A 22,486-nucleotide genomic window follows, 5' to 3' on the forward strand; every position below is an offset into this window, starting at 1 on the left:
CCATCTCAGTCCCACTCTGTGGTTTGTGTTCCTACCACGTCTTGCCTCTACCTAACTCTTACTTTTTACACAGTTTCAAGGTAGTGAGCTAGAAGAATGGTTATCATGCTGGACAAAATGTTTAGCAGTGTTTTATCTGTCATTACGTTCTGAGTTCAAATTCCATGAAGGTCCACTTTCAGGCTCAATAAATCAAGTACCAGTTGAGTACTAGTATTGATGTAACCAACGAGCCCCCCCTCCTTCGAAATTTCAGGCCTTGTGCCTATAGTACAAAGAATTGTTATTGTTGTTGCTGTTGTTGTTGTAATTGCTTTGTTCTATATGTGCTTTTCCAAGGCACACCCAGAGACCTGAAGTAACAACAAGTTGGATGTTTTACTATTGATGTTATTTGTTATTAGCGATGATAAATTGTTGAGAAAGGAAACCAAATACTGGGAAGTAAGATTTTGTTCAAATATTTGTGATTTTGAAAGATTCTAAAAGATTCAGATATTCTCAAGTTGACAATATTTTTCTTAAGAAATGGGCAGTATTATAAAATATTGTGAGTTTTTTACATTTTGAGTTCAAATTCCACTTAGGCCAACTTTATTTTCATACCTCCATGGTTGATAAAAGAAAGTACCAGTTATGCACTGGGATCACAATAATTAGCTGGTTACTCCTCTAAAATGTGTGGCTTTGTATTTGAGTTAAAGCTCATTTACATTATTTAGTCATATCCTTTATGTTTTGAGTTCAATTACAGACAAATTGATATCAGCTTTAATCTTTCCAGGGTCAGTATAATTGACTTTTCTCAGTCCCAAATCTGTGACTTGATACTCATGTTAGAAACCACTATTATCGTTAGGCCCTGGATTTATAGAATGAGTAGAGTGCCAATCCTTTAGGTTCTTATTTTAAATCTTGCTAGGACCAATTTTGTGGATCAAATTTGTGTTCCATACAACTGGGTTCAGTAAGTACCGTCAAATATTAGCCTAAATACAATCAACTGTTACTCCACTATCTCAAATTTGGTGACATGAAGGGCATCTGGCTATAAAAAGCCTGCCTCAATAAATTCCATCTCACTCATGCAAGCATGGAAAAGGGGGCATAAAAAAGTGTTGAACTAACTATACACTCCCATAAAATGTAGCTTTGTGCCCACGTTAGAAAGCATTAAGATCATAGGTTAGTATAAACAATAATGTATCCGATTAAATAACCTGCTGTGTATTCTGATCTCAAATCTATATTGCTGCTGAAATGTTCCCACTTTGATCAGATACATCCATGCAATGAAGCACTACTGACCTGAAGAGAACCTGTATCATATTGCCAGATAGCAAATCCATTGTGAGGTAAGATGGGGTGGGAGATATTTGTAACAAACATAGTGTTAGTATTAATAACAATGACAGTGGTGAGGCTGGTAATGGAAATGGTGGTGATGAAATGATGATGAAGGTGAAGTTGCTGTTTAGCTCCAGATCAACTGGAATCAAGCATTTCTATGACCAAATGTGTTTTAACCATGACCACTCAGTCGACATTCATAGTATCCTTTCTTTTCGAAGCTGGTAGAAGGAGATTTAATTGTTATTTCTAGCAGGTTGAGTGACTACACAGAGGCACATTTTTGGTTTAGTGAAAATGATGGTAATAAAGATTGTGATGATAACGACATTGGAATCAATGTGGATAATGCTAGTGTCCACAATGGTAATGATGCATGAAAGTACACAGGCATTAACACAGGATATCTAATTTCTTATTGCATATCCAGTTAGCTTGCGGAAATGCAAACATGAAGTTGTAAATGGAAGAGAGCTTGGATGGACAAGGGATTGAAGTATCAGATAATCACTTAATAAATTGTCAATTAATACCCTGACACAAGATGAAAGATCTTAACCCATAACAACCTAGTCCACTTAGCTGTATGTAGATACTGCAGTATGATACAGTTCTCTGTAATATGTCACCTTCAGTAACTAAGTCCATTTAGCCACAAATAGATACCAGTGGGTGGTATCGATCACTGAACTACATCACATGGTCAAAATTCTTAAATTCATCAGCCCAGTGCAACAAGCTGTAAAGAGCTACCACAGGTTGGATAGTTCACTATGATGTGTTGCATAACCAAGAACCTTAACCCTCAACAACCCAATCGACGTAAGATAACAAATAGGTATCAAATGATGGTATAGTTTACTGTCATGTATCACATGGCCAAGAAATTCCTCAACAAACAAATTAATGTTTTGTTACTGATAACTAAGAAGGTACATTAAAAATGTAATAAAAACTTAAACTAATTTAAGTTGACTTTTATATGAAATATTCTAAATAGAAAGTTCTCAGTACTTAAATCATAAAATACATAGATCACACAAATCAATACATTTTTAGTGTAAATGAACCCTCAGTTTCCCCCAGTGCAGACAATAACAAGACTAGCTTTGCTAATATTTTAATCACTAAAGGGGTATCACTTATGAACCAGCTCTCTATCACTTATGAACTTAAACATACAACCATTCCTGAAGCATTTGTGTACCTTCTTTGTCATTCCAATTGCTTTTATCATCATCATCGTTTAACGTCCGCTTTCCATGCTAGCATGGGTTGGACGATTTGACTGAGGACTGGTGCAACCAGATGGCTACACCAGGCTCCAATCTAATTTGGCAGAGTTTCTACAGCTGGATGCCCTTCCTAACGCCAACCACTCAGAGAGTGTAGTGGGTGCTTTTACGTGTCACCCGCACGAAAACGGCCACGCTCGAAATGGTGTCTTTTATGTGCCACCCGCACAAGAGCCAGTCCAGGGGCACTGGCAACGATCTCACTTGGCTTGCCGGGTCTTCTCACGCACAGCACATTTCCAAAGGTCTCGGTCAGTAGTCATCGCCTCGGTGAGGCCCAATGTTCGAAGGTCTTGTCTCACCACCTCAGCCCAGGTCTAATTTATTCTTACATTTTGTAACAGTTTTACATGCATTTTTTTATTGTACAAATGAATGAGCCCTGGTGGTAATATTATTCTCTGACAATTTAACAAGTATTATTGGATAAAAAAAAGTCTTTTAGGATTGACCATCTTAATTATTTTAATTATCTCCCCCCGAAAATTTATTTAGAATAATTTTCAATATCGCTTCTTCTATTAGAGAACCAGCAAGAAAAGGATATAGAGTTCCCTTTAAAAGAGGAAGAGAAAGGAATTTAAAATAACATCTACAGCAAAATTTCTTTAGACAATAAAATTTCAATGACAAATTTAGAAACATCAACAGCAACAACACATGATGTCAAACAAAGATATTCTGAAATTTTTCAGTGAATATCAAATGTAGAAATCTAGCCCCATTCTTTGCTTATGCAACTAGAACTTTAGAAACATCATCTAGCTGAAAGAATAACATTTAGGCAACACAGTGTAACAAGTTAGGTGCATTTTGCCTGAAGCCATCACACAAGGGTGAGAAAGGAAGTAATTCATTTATGCATTTTCAAAATTACAGAGGTTTAATCATATATTGTGTTTAAAATGAGGATGGGGTGAAGGTGCCACAGCTTGGCCCATAATATATGGGATACAAGAGTCACTGTGAAAGATATGAGGCAACAGTGACTCTAGCTTGTCCCTTTTGTAACACGACATGGACAGGTGGAGAATATTGATATGACTTTTAATATGTGGTTGGGTTGAGTCTTGTTTAAATATTGATGACCTCTGAAGACACATAAAGTGATGGTAATGTGCCATCTAATGGATGTGGCGAGAAGGGTTTTAAGACTGGTGGTGCTGGGTAGAAAGCTCCTGCTGCTAGATGTGTGACAGTAAAGGTCATGTGAGAGCATTTGCTCAGAAAAGTAAGAAAGATTGAAAAAAGGGGAACAGTAGTTCACAGGGATTGCTGCCTAGACACCACTAGTCACAACTCTTAAAGCTGTGTGTGAGTTTGCCTTGTTTTTGAACACAAGAGCCAATCAAGAAGTCAAGAATCAGGAAGCTAAAGGTTCCCCCTCCTAGTAGTACCACTCCATTGTTATGTAAAGGAGTGAAAAGAAGACTAGGAAAAGGATGACAAGCTGCCAGGAGCAAAAAGAAAATCAGAAATATATGAAGCCCAAGCAGCAAGCATGCAAGAAAAGCCCTCCCTCAAGGAAGCACCTAACTTTATGATGGTCTGAGAAAGTAATGATTACTTACACAAATTAATGTATAACCTGGAGGATAACAAACTAGTTAACATTTTTATTGGGTGTGAGATAGTTGACTGGTATCAGTCACTCTGGAAAAAGACCATGCTAGAAGATAATTTAAGTTTGAAAGATTATGTACAAGAGGATGTAAGGGCTCTTTTTGGTTTGACTGAATCCCAAAATACTCACAGGCACCTTTGAATGTATTATGTTAGAGTGGAATGTGGTCAGGATTGTTATATGCTCTGATTCCAACCAAAGTAATGGCTTTTCTATGAATGTGGAAGTTGCCCTTATTTGTTCATATAATTTATATATATATATTGTTGGGCAGTATATATCTGACTATGGTATATAATTCTTCAGGCCTCAATAGTTGTCAAGTTCAACAGTTGGCACAAAACTGATGGTGACATTTTGACCAGCTATATGCTATAAGTAATATACCACTTGATGACATAAAAATAAAACTCCTCTATTTCTCATACTGAGAATGCATTTCCTCTGACTTATGGATAACAAACATATTTTATATATATGTACAGGGCGCAGTGAATAAACTGTCATCTAAATTATGCAAAATTGAAAAAAAGCACTGACATCTCATTTTAACAGATATATTTACCAACATTACAAAAAAACTATCTTGTAATACTAGATTAAATTTATTCAGTAAAATCACCATTGGCTTCAACCATGGCCTGCAGATGACTTCAGAATCTCCTGTAACTCTTCTGCACAGTCTCCTTGTTTAAGTTGGTGAATACTGCCATAATCCTTGCCTTCAGTTCAACTTTGGTGTTACAAGGAGTTTTGTTGGCCTCTCACTCAACTGCGCCCACACATAATAATCAAGAGTGTTGTAGTCTGGGGAGTTAGGTAGCCAGATGTTAGGGGTGATGTGGTCACAGAAATTGTCTGACAGCCACGACTGGGTTCTCCTGTTTGTGTGGCATGGTGCAGAGTCCTGTTGCCAGACATATGGTCTTCCAAAAGCCACCCTCTTGACCCAGGGCAGCATTACCTCCTTCAGGTACTTGATGTAAGTCTCCGTGTTGAATCTGAAGCCATGTAGGAAGATGAATGGAGGCATAACGTCACCATCGCTAGTGATCACTCCAAACATCATGATGTTGACTGGATGTTTGATTTTTGTCATTCTCGGTAAATGTTTTGGGGACATGGCAAGCCAACGGTTGTTCTGTGTGTTCACCATCTGATCCTGGCAGAAATTTTTCTCGCCTGAGAAAAACTGAAGCATGTTCGGTTGGAGTGGATGCTTGAGTTTCTTCAAAAGCTTCGTAGCGCAGTCTTTCCTCTTGCCCTTGATGGCATAGGATAAAAATTGGCCCTTTCTCATCTTGTATGAGGAATACTGAATGTCTTCATGCACTATCTGCCTGATAAGAAACTCAGACACTCGCATGTCCCTGGTGATGAACCTGATTGACTTGGAAGGGTAGTTGTCAATCATGGCCTGGATCTCACCATCAAATTCAGGAGTTCTTTTCTGCTGTACCTTTGTAATCTCTATTAAACTCATCCAACTCTTTCTAAATTCTCTGCACTGTCCTCAGATTGATACCCAGATACTCGGAAATGTTCATATTGGTGCTTCTGGCGCGAATACCAAGCAGTACAGTATGTCATTTGCAAATTTCTGGCAGAGTAAATTGCATCATGGTGCTGTTTTTCTCATAGATGGTGCTCAACTGACCCTACTATACTGTGTAGTCAACAAAATCAAAAACAAATGCGTGAAATTAAAAATATAAAATGGTGACAATTTACCCATTGCATCCTGTACATATAAAGAAGCATTAAATTTTATAAACACAACTTTATAACCTAATGAGCTATAGATGGAAGATGACCTGAGGTTTTGTAGTATGCACCTCACAAAGGTTCTGATCAAGGGCCACAACATGTCTCACTTGTTGCAGGGCCTCAGGAGTGAACAGCACTATCATCATGTTAGCTATATCAAGAAGACATACTTTGTGTAATGTCACAAAGTTAATAGTTCTTTGGATTAAGGAAAGACACTGGTTGATATTTCCAGACACGGTACTTAGTGATCTTATTATGACAAAAATTACCATTATCATTTTTGCAATTCAAAACTTTTTAATCCACACTCTGGAATTTGTATATTTTCTGCTTTTCTTCTTTGTTCAAATAGACAAGCAACATCTTTGATAGTATAATGATATTTGGACTTGGGTATTCCAGTTTCATGTTTGTCTGAATTTTCATGCATTATGAAACTTTTGCCTGATCATTTTCAATGACTTTCATTGGTCTGCATTCATATACTCTTTTACTTGTTTCAGTCATTTTGATTGTGGCCATGCTGGAGCACTGCCTTTAGTCAAGCAAATCAACCCCAGGACTTATTCTTTGGAAGCCTAGTACTTATTCTATCGGTCTCTTTTGCCGCACCGTTAAGTTACAGGGACCTAAACACACCACCATCGGTTGTCAAGCGATGTTGGGGGGACAAACACAAACATATATATATATATACATATATACGACGGGCTTCTTTCAGTTTCCGTCTACCAAATCCACTCACAAGGCGTTGGTCGGCCCGAGGTGATAGTAGAAAACACTTGCCCAAGGTGCCATGCAGTGGGCCTGAACCCGGAACCATGTGGTTGGTAAGGAAGCTACTTACCACACAGCCACTTCTGCGCCTTAATGATTGCTATAATTTTTAATTTCATAAGTGAATGGACACCGGTCTGTTAGATTTAAAGCATATAAACGCTCACAGCTTTTCTGTTTCACACAGAAATCTCAACCATGCAAAGTTATTTTGATCAACACAATAATATGAAAATAACATAACAGAAGATAGACATTTATTAAATAAAAACATTGCCCCATAGTTTCAGGGGAGATACAAACACACATGCACGTATATATTTTATATACACACGTGTCGTGTGAGTGATTAAAAAATATGAATGTGTGTGTTAAGTGTGCATATATGTTTATCAAATATATTGAACCAGTTTAATGTTGAGCAATTTGTATTTTGTGACACTCGAGTTACCCAACAAAGATTTGTGTCAAAAAACTACATAAAAAAAAAAGAAAGCAGAAGTAAAAACAAAAAACCTTTTGCGTATGCTTATCAACATCAGCGATATTTACTAAATACATTTCAGTGTTGTGGCTGTAAATAGTCTTATGTAAGGAACATTGAGTTATATTTCATTTATAGAGCAATGCTGTAGAGTGTTATAGCGTAGTGTACTTTAATGCTCTATGGTGTTATAGCATAGAAATATAATATAGTATGCTAGTGTTTGGAGTGGTACCAATATCTTCCATTTTCAAATAACAACATGAATTTTATACAGCTTCACTCTTAATTTTTTCTGGTCTGTTTCTTTAGAAATAGCTCTTGGTAGCAGTCCATCCATCTGGTATACTGTTAGCTGTTATCATTCAGTAATAATGTTGAACAAATGCACAGATTCTTCTTCAGCTCTCATGTATTTAGCCTTGTACTTTACTCCATCTACACTAATTTTCTATATATATATATATTATAATATTAGGGATAAAAATCCAAATTTACAGGTAAAAACTCAATTATATTCAATTTATTAAAAATTAAAATTAAATTAAGTTCCACAGTGTAAAATATATATATATATAATTTTAGGGAAAAGAACCAAGGTTCATGAACTCATCGATGAAAATCCACTGTCACATATAGAAATATTTTGTATTATATTATACTTATTTATTGTGCTTTTACTTATTAATTTTTCTATATGTGATAGTGGATTTTCATCGAAGTGTTCATGAACCTTGATTCTTTTCCCTAAAACTATATATATATATATATATATATATATATATATATATATATATATATATATATATATATATATATATATCCACATATCTATAACTCTCTCTATATATATACAGACACACATGCTTATATATGCATGTGCATACACACACACTTATATACACATGTGGTCGTATGTGTATATATATGTATGTTTATGCATGCATATATATAAATAAATAGGCACATTTGTGTGAGTATAAGTGCATGTATACCCCTCCTGTAACCCTATTTTAGCTTATTTATTTATTTATTTATTGAAGTGCTTAACAGGCAAACTATTTGAAAAAATACACATTATTAATGTGACATAGCAATTATTTTTATAATGTACTCTAGCACAAACCAGAGAATTACATTTATCATTTTAGTTGGCTTATATAAATGCAATTCCGATAATTTGAAACTAGTTTGATAAGTGCCAATGCAGGAAATTCTCAAACCTCGAGGCACTCTGTAACATCCACCATGTAATATATATATTATATATATATATATTAAATATATATATACACACACACACACACACACACACACACACACACATATTCAAATATTCATATATACATATATAAACACACACACATATACATATATACACATATATGTATACATACACACACACACACATATATATACATACATACACAACCCTCACACATTCATAAATAAATATGAGTGCAAGGGAGAGTGTGTATGAATGCAGATGAACTTCTAAACATATATGTATATATGTTAATTTGTCTGCTTTTGTATCACATCTTTTTCATTTGCCATCTCAAAATTCATCAATGTCATCTGGCTCAGGGAAGTAACCAACAGTGACAAAATTTGGTCGTACAAATCCGCCATACTTCATGAGGCATTCAAAGTATCGTTTACCTTTGACACTGGAAGAAAAAGAAAACACAGACAAAACTTAAATAACAGATACAAACATAATATAATTCAATTAAGAAAACAATATGATACCTCATGCTTTCTAGTTTGGGGCAATACACAATGAAACCCCTGAAAATCACTTCAAATGTTTTAAACATCACAATCACTGACAATCTCACATTTATTATATAGCATGAACAGCATCTCAATGACTCTTCACAGCCACAACAAATACTCAGATATGAACAGCTGCAGTATCTATATAAAGAACAAGTAACATTTCTTATTTATTGCTTTTAACATCCACTATTCCATACTTGCATGGGTTGGACAGATTTTCTATGCCTGGATGCCCTTCCTGTCACCAACCCTCGTCTGTTTCCAAGCAATATAATACTTTACCATGACTACACATGTTTTTAATGAAGACTGTAAACAAAGGACACTGCTTACATGATAGTGACATTTGTTTTACAGCTATCACATGAAGTTAAGAGTAAGTTTTACAGCTATCACATGAAGTTAAGGAGAAAGTGACAGTAACATACACACACACACACACACACACACAATGGGCTTCTTTCAGTTTTTGTCTACCAAATCGACTCACAAGGCTTTAGAAGAAACTTACCCAAGGTGCATGTATTGGGACTGAACCTGAAACCATGTAGTTGTGAAACAAGCTTCTTACTATGTAGTCATGCTATAATGAAAATAGTCCTAACCTCAGAGACACTGCTGCTGTTGCTGTATACACATACCACACAAACATGGTAGACCAGTGTTTTTCATAGGGGTGGGGCTGTGAGTATTGAAAATGGGTGAGGAGAATGGACAAATTGTCAGGTTTAATAAAATTAAAATGGTGTTAAGCTTTTAAAATTTATCCAACACAAGAACAAAAAAAAAAAGAATTATGAGTATAAAATCTATTTTTTGTCCTCTTGATGGGATTTGAACACAGAATGTAAAGAGCCACAAAAAAATACTGCTAAGCATTTTGTCCAACATGCTAATGATTCTGCCAGCTTGACACCTACTCCAGTACATGACTGATACTTAATTAAAACCTCCCACTCTGTATCACCCAATTAAAACTAGAAGTCAGTCATGGAGGAATTTCATCTCTATACATAGGAACAGTTAGTCTTTGTGTTCTTGTGTGTGTGTAGCCAGAGATAAAGTGTATGGTGACAAGGTGTCAAGCCATATTCCCTCGGTACAAGAAAGTAAGTAGAAGAGAGAATTGTGACAGAAGATTGGAAAGAGTAGGTGGGTAAAGTTTGCAAGGGTGTGAGAGAAAAGTGGAGGCATGGTCAATTGGAAATTCCACTAAATGTTTTGGGGATGGATATGTGGGGGCAAACTGGAAGAATTGCTAGTGCATCAGACAAAATGCTTAGTGGCATTTCTTCCAGCTCTTTATGTTTTGAATACATATGATACCAAGGTTAACTTAGCCTTTTATCTTTTCACTGTCAATAGAATAAAGTACCAATCAAGTACTGGAGTTGATGTAATCAACTTGTCACCAACCATCAAAATTGCTAGCCTTCTGTCTACAGAAGAAAGGATTATTATTAGTAGTAGTAGTATTTTTACTGAGTGTTTTCATTGTGTTAAGTGGAGACGCAATGGCCCAGTGGTTAGGGCAGCGGACTTGCAGTCGTAGGATCGCGGTTTCATTTCACAGACCAGGCGTTGTGAGTGTTTATTGAGCGAAAACACCTAAAGTTCTACGAGGCTCCGGCAGGGGGTGGTGGCGAACCCTGCTGTATTCTTTCACCACAACTTTCTCTCACTCTATCTTCTTGTTTCTGTTGTGCCTGTAATTCAAAGGGCCAGCCTTGTCACACTCTGTGTCATGCTGAATCTCCCCGAGAACTATGTTAAGGGCACACGTGTCTGTGGAGTGCTCAGCCACTTGCATGTTAATTTCACGAGCAGGCTGTTCCGTTGATCGGATCAACTGGAACCCTCGTCGTCGTAACCAACGGAGTGCCAACCACGAAGCACAGCTCTGTGTGCAATACTTAGGATATTTTCTCAATGTTATTGCATATTGTTTTATAAGTTCTGGAATTGTGGTTATGTATTTGTGTGCATGTTTTCCTGCAGGTGTTTTGATCATTTCACAAACACATATTATTACAGAGATTGTTTTTGCTTTCAGGCTCCACATGGGTCATCTCTATTTCCAGATCTTTTATTATTATTATTAATAATAACAGTGTTATTAGGGACAACTAGGATACTTAGGAGGGTTTTTGGCATCTAAGGCTACTTGTAGCCTGATGTTAGGATTCCTTTCTTTTCCAGCAGTCTAATTTGTTGACTGTATAATAATAATAATAATAATAGTAGTAGTAGTAGTAGTAGTAGTAGTAGTAGTAGTAGTAGTAGTAGTCCTTTCTACTAAAGGAACAAGGCTTGAAATTTTGGTTGGAGATAACTAGTTGATTGCATTGACCCCAATGCTTGACTGGTTTAATTATTGATCCCAAAAGGATGAAAGGCAATAACCTTGGCAGAATTGGGACTCAGAACAAGATGGCTGAAATGTTGCAAAGCATTTTGTCTGGTGTGGTAATGATTCAGCCAGGTTGCCACCTTGATGATGATGATAGTGACAATATTTTTTCCTACCTGCCATCATTTTTTCCAACAGGCTCGTCATATTGTATTCCAACCCAGTGACCAGACTGGAAGTCAGTAAGACCTTGAAGTAAAATACAACAGTCATGATGAAATAATAAATATACAAGGGAAAAAAAAAACACAACATTGAAAATAAGATATTTTGTCCAATGCTCTACTGATTAAAGATCACTGGGGATTACATGTGGAAACCCCTTAAAACATTGGTCTCTCTTAGTTGTCCTTCTCCAGTCTACAGGAGCATGCTCAGTGTAGGTCCACTAACTCAAACCATGCATGTAATCTCATCCACCTTTCAAGAAGTTTGCTGGGAAGAGGCACTTCCTTCTCTATACTATACTGCCAATTCCTATTCTACAGAAGTACTACGTAATAACCTAAAACAACCTTCATAGCACACATACAAAACAGGAATCATCATACAATACAACCCACACACCACATGTTCTACACCAAGGGTTCTCAACCAGGGTCCATAAAAGATTTCTGGGGGCCACACAAGCAAAACAGTACATTGGGTCCACAGTAGAATTTTATGGGTTTATGAAAAGATTTTGCTTTAGATGTATGTATTGCAAAAAAAACAGCTAAGTGTCTTTCTCTGATGTTTTACATAGTTCAAACTATACAAGGGAATGTGTGATTAACAAAATAGGAACTTTGAAAGAAGTATCCATAAAACTAGTTTTTAAACATCAAATGGCTATGGGGGTCTACCAGAATAAAATAGGAATCTAAGGGGCTCATAGGTAAAAAATGGTTGAAAACTTCTGCTCTACAAAATAATCTAACTCATGTTGCAAATATCTTATGCAATAGACGGGTGGATGAAAGGCAAAGATGACCTAAGAAGGATACAAACTCAAAATACAAAGAACCATAACAACTAAATATTGTAAGGAATTCTGCCTGACATTTTAATGATTTTGCTAATCAATAATAAATCAACACAAGATAAACAGTGTACATACCAAGATATTTTATTGTTCCTGTTCGAGGAGGCTGGTTATTAACTACTACTTTACATCTATTGAATAAAAAAAAAGAAATAATAATAATGACTATGATAACAAGAACAACAACAACAATAATAATAATAATAATAATAATAATCGTTTTTACTATAGGCACAAGGCTTGACATTTTGTGGGAGGGAGCAAGTTGATTTCATTGGTCCCAGTACTTGATTGGCACTTATTTTATTGACTCTGAAAGAATGAAAAGCAAAGTTGGTGGAATTTGAATAACAATAATAATTTCTGAGGCATAAGGCCATAGATTTGTAGGATATGAATGAATCAATATTGGTACTAAGTCTATCAACACCAGAAAGATGAATGGCAAACTCAAGAAATTTGCGCTCCGAGTGCCAGAATGTAAAGGGACATAACTAAAAAAAACATTTTGTTTGAGAGTGATTTTGGAAATATTTGACTGGTCAATCACAGCCAAAGTGCATGGCCTGGTGGTCAGGGTATTACATTTACGATTGCAATACTGTGGTTTTCATTCGTAGAATGAGCAGAGTGTTGTGTTCTTGAGCAAAGTACTTCACTTCATATTGTTCCAGTCCACTCAGGGTAAATGAGTAACCCAATGATGGACTGGAGTATGCTTCTGGGGAATGTTGTAATCTTCATCATTTATAGACCATTTACAGTTGTGTGATTTGAGGGAAGATGTGGTTGTTATTTCAAGCAGGCTAAATGATTACATAGAGGTCCATGGATACAAGCAGAATGTAGTGACTATAGCAAATCTTCAACTCCTGACCTCATAGCTAAATCTACTAACAGGAAACATATATAAATAACACGATACAGCTCACATTTTCAGTAAAAAAATTTTTTTTACCTGTCTCCTATTTTAAATGATTCAACTCGTTTCTCCTCCTCTTTTACTTTATCTTCATGCTGCTTTAAATTTTCTTTGCTTTTAAATTCAGAAAGATTTTTTAAATTCTTCTCTTTGTAAGTCCGGAAATTATCTGCAAATGAAAATGGTAAAAATACAGCTTCTTTATTACGGTTCTTTTCAAATATAAGATATTTTCAATCATCTTGGTCTTTTAACATCTCCTCCATGAGATGATCCCCATGAAATCAGCTTTCACTACTTCATCCCTTGTCTTCTTGGGTTTTCCTCTCCCACAGGTTCCACCCACTTTCAATGAGTGGCACTTTTTTTATATAACTGCCTTTATATGCATCACATACCCATACTAATGTAGTCTACCCTCTTCCCACTACATCTGATTCCTCTTATGCCAAATTTTTCTCTCAACATACTTATATTTTAACATTCATGTTCAATGACATTACACATCCAACAGAACATCCTTAGTTCATTTCTTTCTAGTCTTAGCAATTCCTCAGTATTCAGGGCCCACACCTCACTATCACATAATGAGACATTCATTCACGAGCATCTTACAGTCTATATTTCACCCTGAGAGAGAAACCTGGTTACTAATTGTGGTAATAACTCTTTGAACTCTCTCCAACCTGTTCTTACTCTGAGTGTATTTACACACACACACACACACACACAGAAATTGCCAATATTTATATAACACAAAAAATATTACCAAAAAATAATAATAAAATTCACCTGTCTTTTTGGCATATTCTGCTTCTGACATTTGATAGCGATTCTCTACGTCACACTCTACATCATCAGCTGGAGTTACAGAATCATCAGTCACCTGTAATATGTAGGGTTTAAGGACGAAAGCTATATGAGTACATGATAGTATTTTGCATTTGTAAACAGTGCAGGAAAATGTAAGCTAGATAGAAATGCTATAGCAGTTACCTTTATTACACAAAATATTGAAAGAGCTGCACAGTTGGTAGGATGAGGGGAGTTTACCATAATAGGAACTTGCACTTCACATACTGTACAGATAGTTACTTTAAAAAGGTTTTTCTCCAGTTGGGTCATGCAACAAAAGTGTTGTCTTTATCAACTGTATACCTATTACCTTATAACATAGACTCACATAGTAATGAAAATTAAGATGAAAATAGATAGAAAAGTTCACACATTTTTACATATCTTGTTACACATTTTACATTTGGCCATAAATAGGCAAAATTGAGAGTTTCTGTTCAAATTTCAGAATATTAATTGGAAGATAAGTAGGCACCTTCAATGTCTCATTCAAAAATGAGTAAACAATGGCCGAATTTGTTTAAAATAAAAAATTACCAGAAAATTTGTTAATTTTCAATTTGTTTAAATTTTTCAATGCAAAACATCACTGCATCTAAACCTAACAAAAAAGCAAAATCAGGAAATATGATGGTCAATAAGACAGCTCTTTCATCATATATAAAAAGTGTAATTCCCAAATTTCTAAAAGTTTGCACATTGGTCATTGAACACAATGACATGACTTATTGTAACATGTCACTAGTTACTACTTATCATAATCAAGATGGCAAATACCAGAGAATTTTGAATTGCAGACTCAGGATTTTTTGGTGAATATTTGTAGTTGTTTTTTGTCATATGATGGCTAGAATTACAAATGTCACAAAATCTGAGATTTTTGAAACTGCACTGATGACTAATAACTTCTGGATCACTTTGCTCAAGTAATTTATATCCTCAAACCAGACACTATTACAGACAGTTTATTGCTAAATACATAAAACGGATCTTAGACACCTCCTAATAAATTGTGGACCTGTGCCATAGAGATTTCTGTTACTAATACAGCAGTGATAAAGCAATAGAATATTGAACAGAAGGATATTTCCTGGTGTGATGAAATATGTACCAGTCATGTACTGGTGTCTGTACAATGACCATACCCTTCTCTCCAAATTTCTGATCAATAATCAGTCTTAGAAATATTTTTGTTATCATTGTAGTTTAAATCCTATTGGGATCAGCTTTGCCATTCATCTTTCCACGATCAATAAAATATGGGGACTTATAGTGGAGTTGATGTAATTGATTATATATATATTCCTTGCCATAAAAAAAATTTGTGGCCTTTTATATATGTCAGATGAGGTAGAAAAATTATCATGTTATATTAAGTTATAGCCCTTTGTATTTGTAAAGCTTTTATCTATATTTGTTTTTCCTTGAGCCTTAGGACTCATAATGCTGACTACTTGGTTTCCATGGCAGATGTAAAAGTGACAGAGACCACAATATTCTCACTAAATGAGAAGCTGGTTCACTGCAGGGTTTAAGGCAAACAATTTTGAGGGAAAGGGACAAATCAATTACATCAACCTCAGTTCTTGGTTGGTATTACATTTTACTGACCCAAAGGGACAGAAAGCAAAGCTGATACCGTTGGGGTTTGAACTCAAAATCTAAAGAGCAGAAAGAAATGCTGCTTAGCATTTTGTCTGATGTGTGATGATTCTGCCAGCTCACTGCCTTTGTGATTAACTTAGCTTTACATAATACCAAGGTTAATAAAATATGTACTAGCCAAGTGGTAGGATTTTATATAATTAAAGGTTTCCTCCTCATCAAAATGGTAGAAGTTCCACTTTAACAATACAGAGAAAACCAGGGGTAAGTAAGAGTAATAGCATTCTCAGTCAATGAGGATGAACTGACTGGTCTCTTCTTTTCTGAAGAGACTACTATGGACAACTTCCAGAAATTCTTGGCTTGGCAGTGCTACCAAGAGGAACTACTGCTCAGAGATAATCTACAGGCACAGAAGTGCCACTAGGTGGGACTGTCTGAGACGCATGCAGAGTGATGAAATTTACTGCATACTTTCATGCAGCATCTTGGAATTGCTGGCTTGTAGATTTGAACAGTTGTTGTAATGTGTAGGACGAATCTGGCTAATGGCTGACTTCATTGTGAGGATCACCCCACATTCCTGCCTTTAACAAGGCAGAATAGGCAATGTTCATCTGTCTGGTGGCTATGGCAAAAGGGGTTGTATGATGGACAACCTGAATTGATTGATGACAGACACTTTCCTCTTTGGTCCCACCCTCATCAACTTTCAAAAGTTTCATTTGGAAAAGAAAATGAGAGTGGAGAGCAAAGTGCTCTCCTTCAGCAAATTTGTCATCAGGTGTCAGGTACTGGAGTTCATGATATCAACTGAATTCCCACACCTTCAAAATTGTTGCTTTTGTGCCTAAAAACTTATCATCATCATTAGTACTAGTAGAACATCAGGAAAATTCACAAAAAAATCTTTGATCTTACGTGCAAAATGTAGCCATCTTCAACTGGAAAGGAACCTAAAAGAGCACTATCTTCATCCATACTGCAAATGCTTTTCTTCGCTTGATACAAGTGGAGCTTCATATTCATTGTGGCACCAGTTAACAGAATTAATTTCATCTGGAAATGCACATAATACAAAGTAGATATTTTATATCCAGATCTATTGCAAATGAAGGTTTAGAGAAACACAGCAACTTAGGAAAACAGTTAAAATTCCAGACACCTAACCATAATTTTAAAATGTTTCACAGATAAGAGGGCTGTCAATATGTCCTGTTTTATTTTCTGGTACACTGTTAGCAATATGAATAGCAACAAGATGTCAAAACACTTGCTCTAGTAATGTAATACTAGTGGGACCTGTGATTAAGAGAAGCTATTTAAGAAAGAAAGGAAGATTTGCATTTTTATTTTGCTAAGTTATTTCACTTCCAGTCACAATAATATATTACATGAGTTTGAAATTTCCCTCTGCTAAGCACTTTATATTTCTCTCTTTCTCTCTACTTCTCCAACAAACTTTTCAACCATGTAATTCCCCACTTCATGTCTTCTCTCTTTCTCTTCATCTTTCCCTCCCCATCCTACAGCAAGCTATTAACACTTCTCTCACTGTTTTATTCTTTTGCTCTTCACCTCTCCCTTCAACTAACCACATGATGCACTTGGCCTTAGTGTATTATTATACTCCTCTCTTCTTTCTTCTCTACTCACATTTCTCTCCCCATCTCACATTTTTACTCCACCTCTCCAACTAACTAAAGTATAACGGGCGAATGAACAAGCAAATTATTATAAAGATTCTGAAATCCATATGTTCTTGAGGTGCTTTAAAGGGTTGATATTTAGCTTTGATTTTGTAGTATTCAGTAGATAGGAGATAAATCTTTCCTTTGACTGATGTAGGGAACATTTCCAGATGAACTGGTCGTTATTTCCCAGATAAATGTAAAAAACCTAAGTACACACCCAGTTGTGACAGTAGCATAAGAAACTACTAGGATTTTTTGACTTGCTAGAAATAGCAGCCAAAAAAACTCCCTCAAATTACACTTCAACGTTTTAAAAAAGAACACACTGGACAATGCAACCACAGATATATAAAGAGATGGGACAACTACAGCTGAAACACTTGTGCTGGATCAGGGCTGATCTGGGTCTAATCTGCAACAATGACTAACAGGTGCCTCATGGTGGCCAAGTGAATACCATAATAGAACTATCAGCTCATGGCTCATCACGATCATCATCATTTAATGCCTGTTTTCCATGCTGGTATGGGTTGGATGGTTTGACAAGATCAAGTGAACTGCAAGATAGCACTGTGCTCCATGTCTGTTTTGCCATGGTTTCTGTGGCTGGATGCCCTTCCTAATGCCAACCAATTTACAGGGTGTACTGGGTACTATTTTTGTGTCGCAAGCCCTAGTGAGGTTGCCAAATAACTTGCAAGTCAGAAAAGACTGAAGGAAAAGCATCCCTGACTAGGTGAGAGGAGAAGTAGCTTTATGCCAAGGGTAATCAGAGCTGTCTTGCTGTAGAGAAGGTATATAGTTACCTCACATTATATAAGGGTGGGAGTGTCTGGAAAGATGGCAAGACACTTCATTCTACATTGTCTCAGTTTTATCTTGCTACTGTCTGTAGTCAAAAAAGATTTTCACATAATGTTAGTATCATTTAATCCTAAAGTTTGCCTAGATGAAACAGTCTATGATCAAAATAATTGAAGCTATTATAATGCTACCTTTATTTCAAAAATAGTGCACGAGACTACATTATCCAATGTGTCTCTTTTTTTTTTAAAGATAGTAGGATGTGGTTTGAAGGAAATCTAACTGCTATTTCTAGCAGGATGAGAAGCAGTTCCTTTATTTGTACCATCACCAAGAGTTAGATGTGGTAAGCTTAGAGCTAAAACACTTCTGTAATCAGAATCATGCTCCAAATCCAAAGATGAGGGTTGGTGGCAATACTGAGATAACTGGGGAACTCTGGTTTGAGAGTAAGTTCTAGAGAAGGCCCTCCACACAGGCATTCTTGATTCTATTGTTTTCTCCTCCACTCATTCCTCATATTGTATTCAATCCAGTAAACCTTACACTAGTAGAATGTCAGGCTTCTGGAATTTTCTCGCAGCACATCTTTACTGCAAGTCAATTGACTTGTTGCAATTTAAGCAGAACACTAAAGGTATCAATCGCACCAGCTTTGAAGTGAGCCTTGAAGGCCAAGCTATAGCCCCCTTTTTTCAGGCCAGAAAAAAAAGAAAAAAAGAGTTGAATGCAGAATTGCAAAACCAACAGAATACTTGACAATTGCACAGTGCTACTGTTGTTAATAATAGTGTTGTGCTTATTTTCAGCCAAGCAAGCTGTTTTAAGAATAAGGTGTCCTAGTCACTTACACAGCAGTGCTGTTGACAGAATATAAACAGTAAATTGTGGAACTTGCCTTAAAGTAGGCTGTGATCTGAGGAAGATTTGGATGCTATTCTTAGCAACAAATGTCTACATAGAGGCTCTCTTATGAACGTAGGATTAAAACAGTTGATAAGGAATAGTGAGCAGATAAGAACACTGATTTTGGGACAAAGGTGTAGAACAGCACCACACCCCTTTTCGTTATCTTTATTCTTCAAAGAAAAAAAAAAAAATGGGTGGGGTGCATGTTCTACACCACCCTCTTGTACCTATTTACAGTTAGACTGTTGAGAGAGAAGTTTCATATTTGCATGACATAGTACTATGTACACTACTTTATGATACTTAGAGCTTGTTGAACTTGTTTTGGCCATGTAATGCAGTTGTGTACGTATATTAGCCTACGGTACCTACTTACAGCTGCTCAGCTATTAAAAGTTAAACGTCATGATCGTCAAAGAGAAATGCTGCATTGGCGACAGCAAAGTGCTGATTTTTAAACTGATCGGCCAGACTTGCAGGGATTGCTAAAAATATCAGACAGAAACCAAAACTCCAAGCCACGATTATAAATGATATCAATCAAATAAAATAATAAAATATTTAAGAAAAAAAAAAAAAACAGCATTAATGATTTTTTTTACGTAAAATTACAAATGCTGACAGACTTTATATATAGTCGAATCCAGACAAAACATGAAACTCGTTAAGGGAATTTTCGGAATGGCTGTCCGACATTAGTTGAAAATTATCCGTTTTTATCGGGATTTTTTGTCGGGATTTTTCCAGTTTTTTTTTTTGTGTATTTCATATTTCAAAACAATAGAGGTGGGGGAGACTTAGAAAAAATTAATCCATGTTTTTCAAACGTCTACCCCAACGCGATTATTTTGCAATATTCTGTACAAAAACAATTTGGAGAGAGCCTGACAAAAACAGAAATTCCAACGTATGGACATTTTTTAAAAAGTTGTGTGATTTGAGGGAAGGTGTGGTTGTTATTTCAAGCAGGCTAAATGACTACATAGAGGTCCATGGATACAAGCAGAATGTAGTGACTATAGCAAATCTTCAACTCCTGATCTCATAGCTAAATCTACTAACAGGAAACAAATATAAATAACATGATACATCTCACATTTTCAGAAAGTCTGCCGGTTGGTGTGGTGTTGAAGCCGAAAGGAACATGAAATTATCGTGGAATGTCAAGATAGAGAGCTGGGTTACACACACCAAACGTGACCGTCACCAACATTCAAGACGTCTGTCTTTGGTCAACTCGGGAAACTGTGACCTTGATCATCATTTCATGAATTGTACGCATGATAAGAAGAAGAAGAAGAAGAAGAGAGAGAGAGAGAAAGAGAGAGAGCAAACTGGAAAAGAATAATTTCGCTTCTGACATGTTACCTTTAAATCGGCGATTGTCAAATCCTTTGGAAACCGTTTTATAGGCGTGATGGGACTTATGTTGCTAGTTATAGTCAGTTCCACATAGGGAGCTGTGACAACTGTGAAGTTCTCAGACATTCTGAAGGATCAGATAATGAGAGAGAGAGGAAAGTTTTAAGTAAATATTTCCGAGAGAAAGGAAGAAAAAAAATGACAAACAATAATAAAGGAATATCAGAAACAGGAGAAAAGCTCGGTGAGAATACTTCTATGTCTCAACACATGACCATGTGACATATGATTCACTGCGGAGCGTTTACCGGAAGTGAGGAAAACATTAAAAATAAAATTCAAGAGAGATATCCGCAAACTTGCAAATATAATATACAATACAAAACATTTTCTGCTCAATACTAGTCATAATTTTTTTTTCTAAGGTGGCATTAATTATTACTGAAGTTACATATAGTTTATAGCTTACGAAACGAAAAATTTCAAAAGAAAACTTCAGCGCCAGAAAAAAAAAAGAGTTGAATATAAGAACTACTTCTATAATTTTTAATTTGATTTAACAAAAAGTTTTGAATTAATTTATTTCGAAGTTTTTCCGATAATTATATCCTAAGGAAGTTCATCGCAGGCAACTATATTAAGCCTCGTTCTCGAATTGTTACTATGCCAGACGGTTTTTTTAACGCAGCGACTGCTTGACGGAAACTACCGAAATAGTGATGGAATTAAAAAAATAATAAACGCTTAGTTTTCTTGTTTTTACATAAGCTCGATAAAATATTTCCCGTTGAATGAAAAAAATCTATAAATGACTTTTGGTGATATTTACTGTAGACTCGTTATGAGAATATTATCTGCTTATGAGTGATGTCATAGGCGGCCGTGGCAAGAGTGGTAATACTAAGATGGCGACCACGGTTAAGTGGTATGTTGGTGAAGACGGATGTTTATCTGTAGGAGAAGCTGCCACTGGAGTCACTTACCACCCAACACTCAATACAATTATCGTGGCCACAAAAGCACATACACTGAAAGTATATGATGTCACATCTGGTTGTCTACTCAAAGAATCAAACCTATCGGGTAAGCAAAACGTATTGATATTCGATGATAATTCATTTTTTTTTACGTTAACCAATGGTTATAAATTGGGGGAATAATTTGTGATGGAGTTACAGTTTAAAACTGATCCTTCAATTTATGTACGACTTTTACTATCTCTAATGTTGTCATTCACCTTAATTATCCCGTTTTCATGAGTTTGTCAATTAGAAATGAACTATTAAATCATCTTGTCATGTCTTTTCAACGTTTTATCCCTGTTCACTGATGCATGGAAACGGAAATTATATGATTTTTTTTTAAATACTTCTTTGGCATACACGAACGATGACCACAAAGTCGGGAGTTAATTTGTAATGCAATCTATTCAGATATATGGTCCCTGATATTGTGGCCAGGTTTGCACAGTTCAGTGTTCCATTCAGGTCCCTTGTTATCTCTCTCTTTCCAATGGTTGTCCAATGTCCCTTGCTCGTGAAATAATTTACAACCTCTTGCTTGTCATTCTTGCAGGTCCCTACGGAAGTGAACAGTGCTGCGCATTGTTGCATGCAGTGTATGTATCACTGCTGATGTTTGCCTTGTATCAATGGCTGCACTTGTTTCGAAATATATATATACATATATATATATAGAAGATAAAAAAGATACAGAAAAAGGAAATCCCAAACGAGCGTTTTTTTATTATTTTTGTCTAGTGCGTTTCCATACTGATACACTTGATGCCACACATCAACTGTACTTACGCGCACGCGTG

General features: G+C 36.0%; 2 protein-coding genes across 5 annotated transcripts in view; one reads left to right on the forward strand and one right to left on the reverse strand.

Annotated features, from left to right (window-relative positions):
• Positions 1 to 8,631: 8,631 nt before the first annotated feature.
• LOC106873674 (tubulin-folding cofactor B) lies at positions 8,632 to 22,042 on the reverse strand. 3 transcript variants are annotated; one of them, XM_014921131.3, is made up of 7 exons: positions 21,905 to 22,042; positions 16,820 to 16,957; positions 14,231 to 14,324; positions 13,475 to 13,607; positions 12,592 to 12,647; positions 11,609 to 11,681; positions 8,632 to 8,970 (listed from the first exon to the last, which is right to left on the reverse strand). In XM_014921131.3, the coding sequence occupies exons 2-7, from the start codon at positions 16,955 to 16,957 to the stop codon at positions 8,859 to 8,861; spliced, it is 606 nt and encodes a 201-aa protein (XP_014776617.1). In that variant the 5' UTR covers positions 21,905 to 22,042; the 3' UTR covers positions 8,632 to 8,858. The 3 variants fall into 3 exon arrangements, with proteins under 3 accessions (XP_014776617.1, XP_014776616.1, XP_014776618.1); XM_014921130.3 differs by lacking the exon at positions 21,905 to 22,042 and adding an exon at positions 20,674 to 20,947; XM_014921132.3 differs by lacking the exon at positions 21,905 to 22,042 and adding an exon at positions 20,402 to 20,538.
• The window catches only part of LOC106873672 (dual E2 ubiquitin-conjugating enzyme/E3 ubiquitin-protein ligase BIRC6), a 130,922-nt gene continuing 129,766 nt past the window's right edge, over positions 21,331 to 22,486 (forward strand). For both annotated transcript variants that reach the window (XM_014921126.3, XM_014921127.3), the window contains exon 1: positions 21,331 to 21,750. In XM_014921126.3, coding sequence (XP_014776612.2) covers positions 21,528 to 21,750 — 223 coding nt within the window. In that variant the 5' untranslated portion in view covers positions 21,331 to 21,527. The remainder of the gene's footprint in view (positions 21,751 to 22,486) is intronic.

The sequence above is a fragment of the Octopus bimaculoides genome, chromosome 6, assembly GCF_046866305.1.
Source record: "Octopus bimaculoides isolate indiv1 chromosome 6, ASM4686630v1, whole genome shotgun sequence".
Lineage (NCBI taxonomy): Eukaryota > Metazoa > Mollusca > Cephalopoda > Octopoda > Octopodidae > Octopus > Octopus bimaculoides.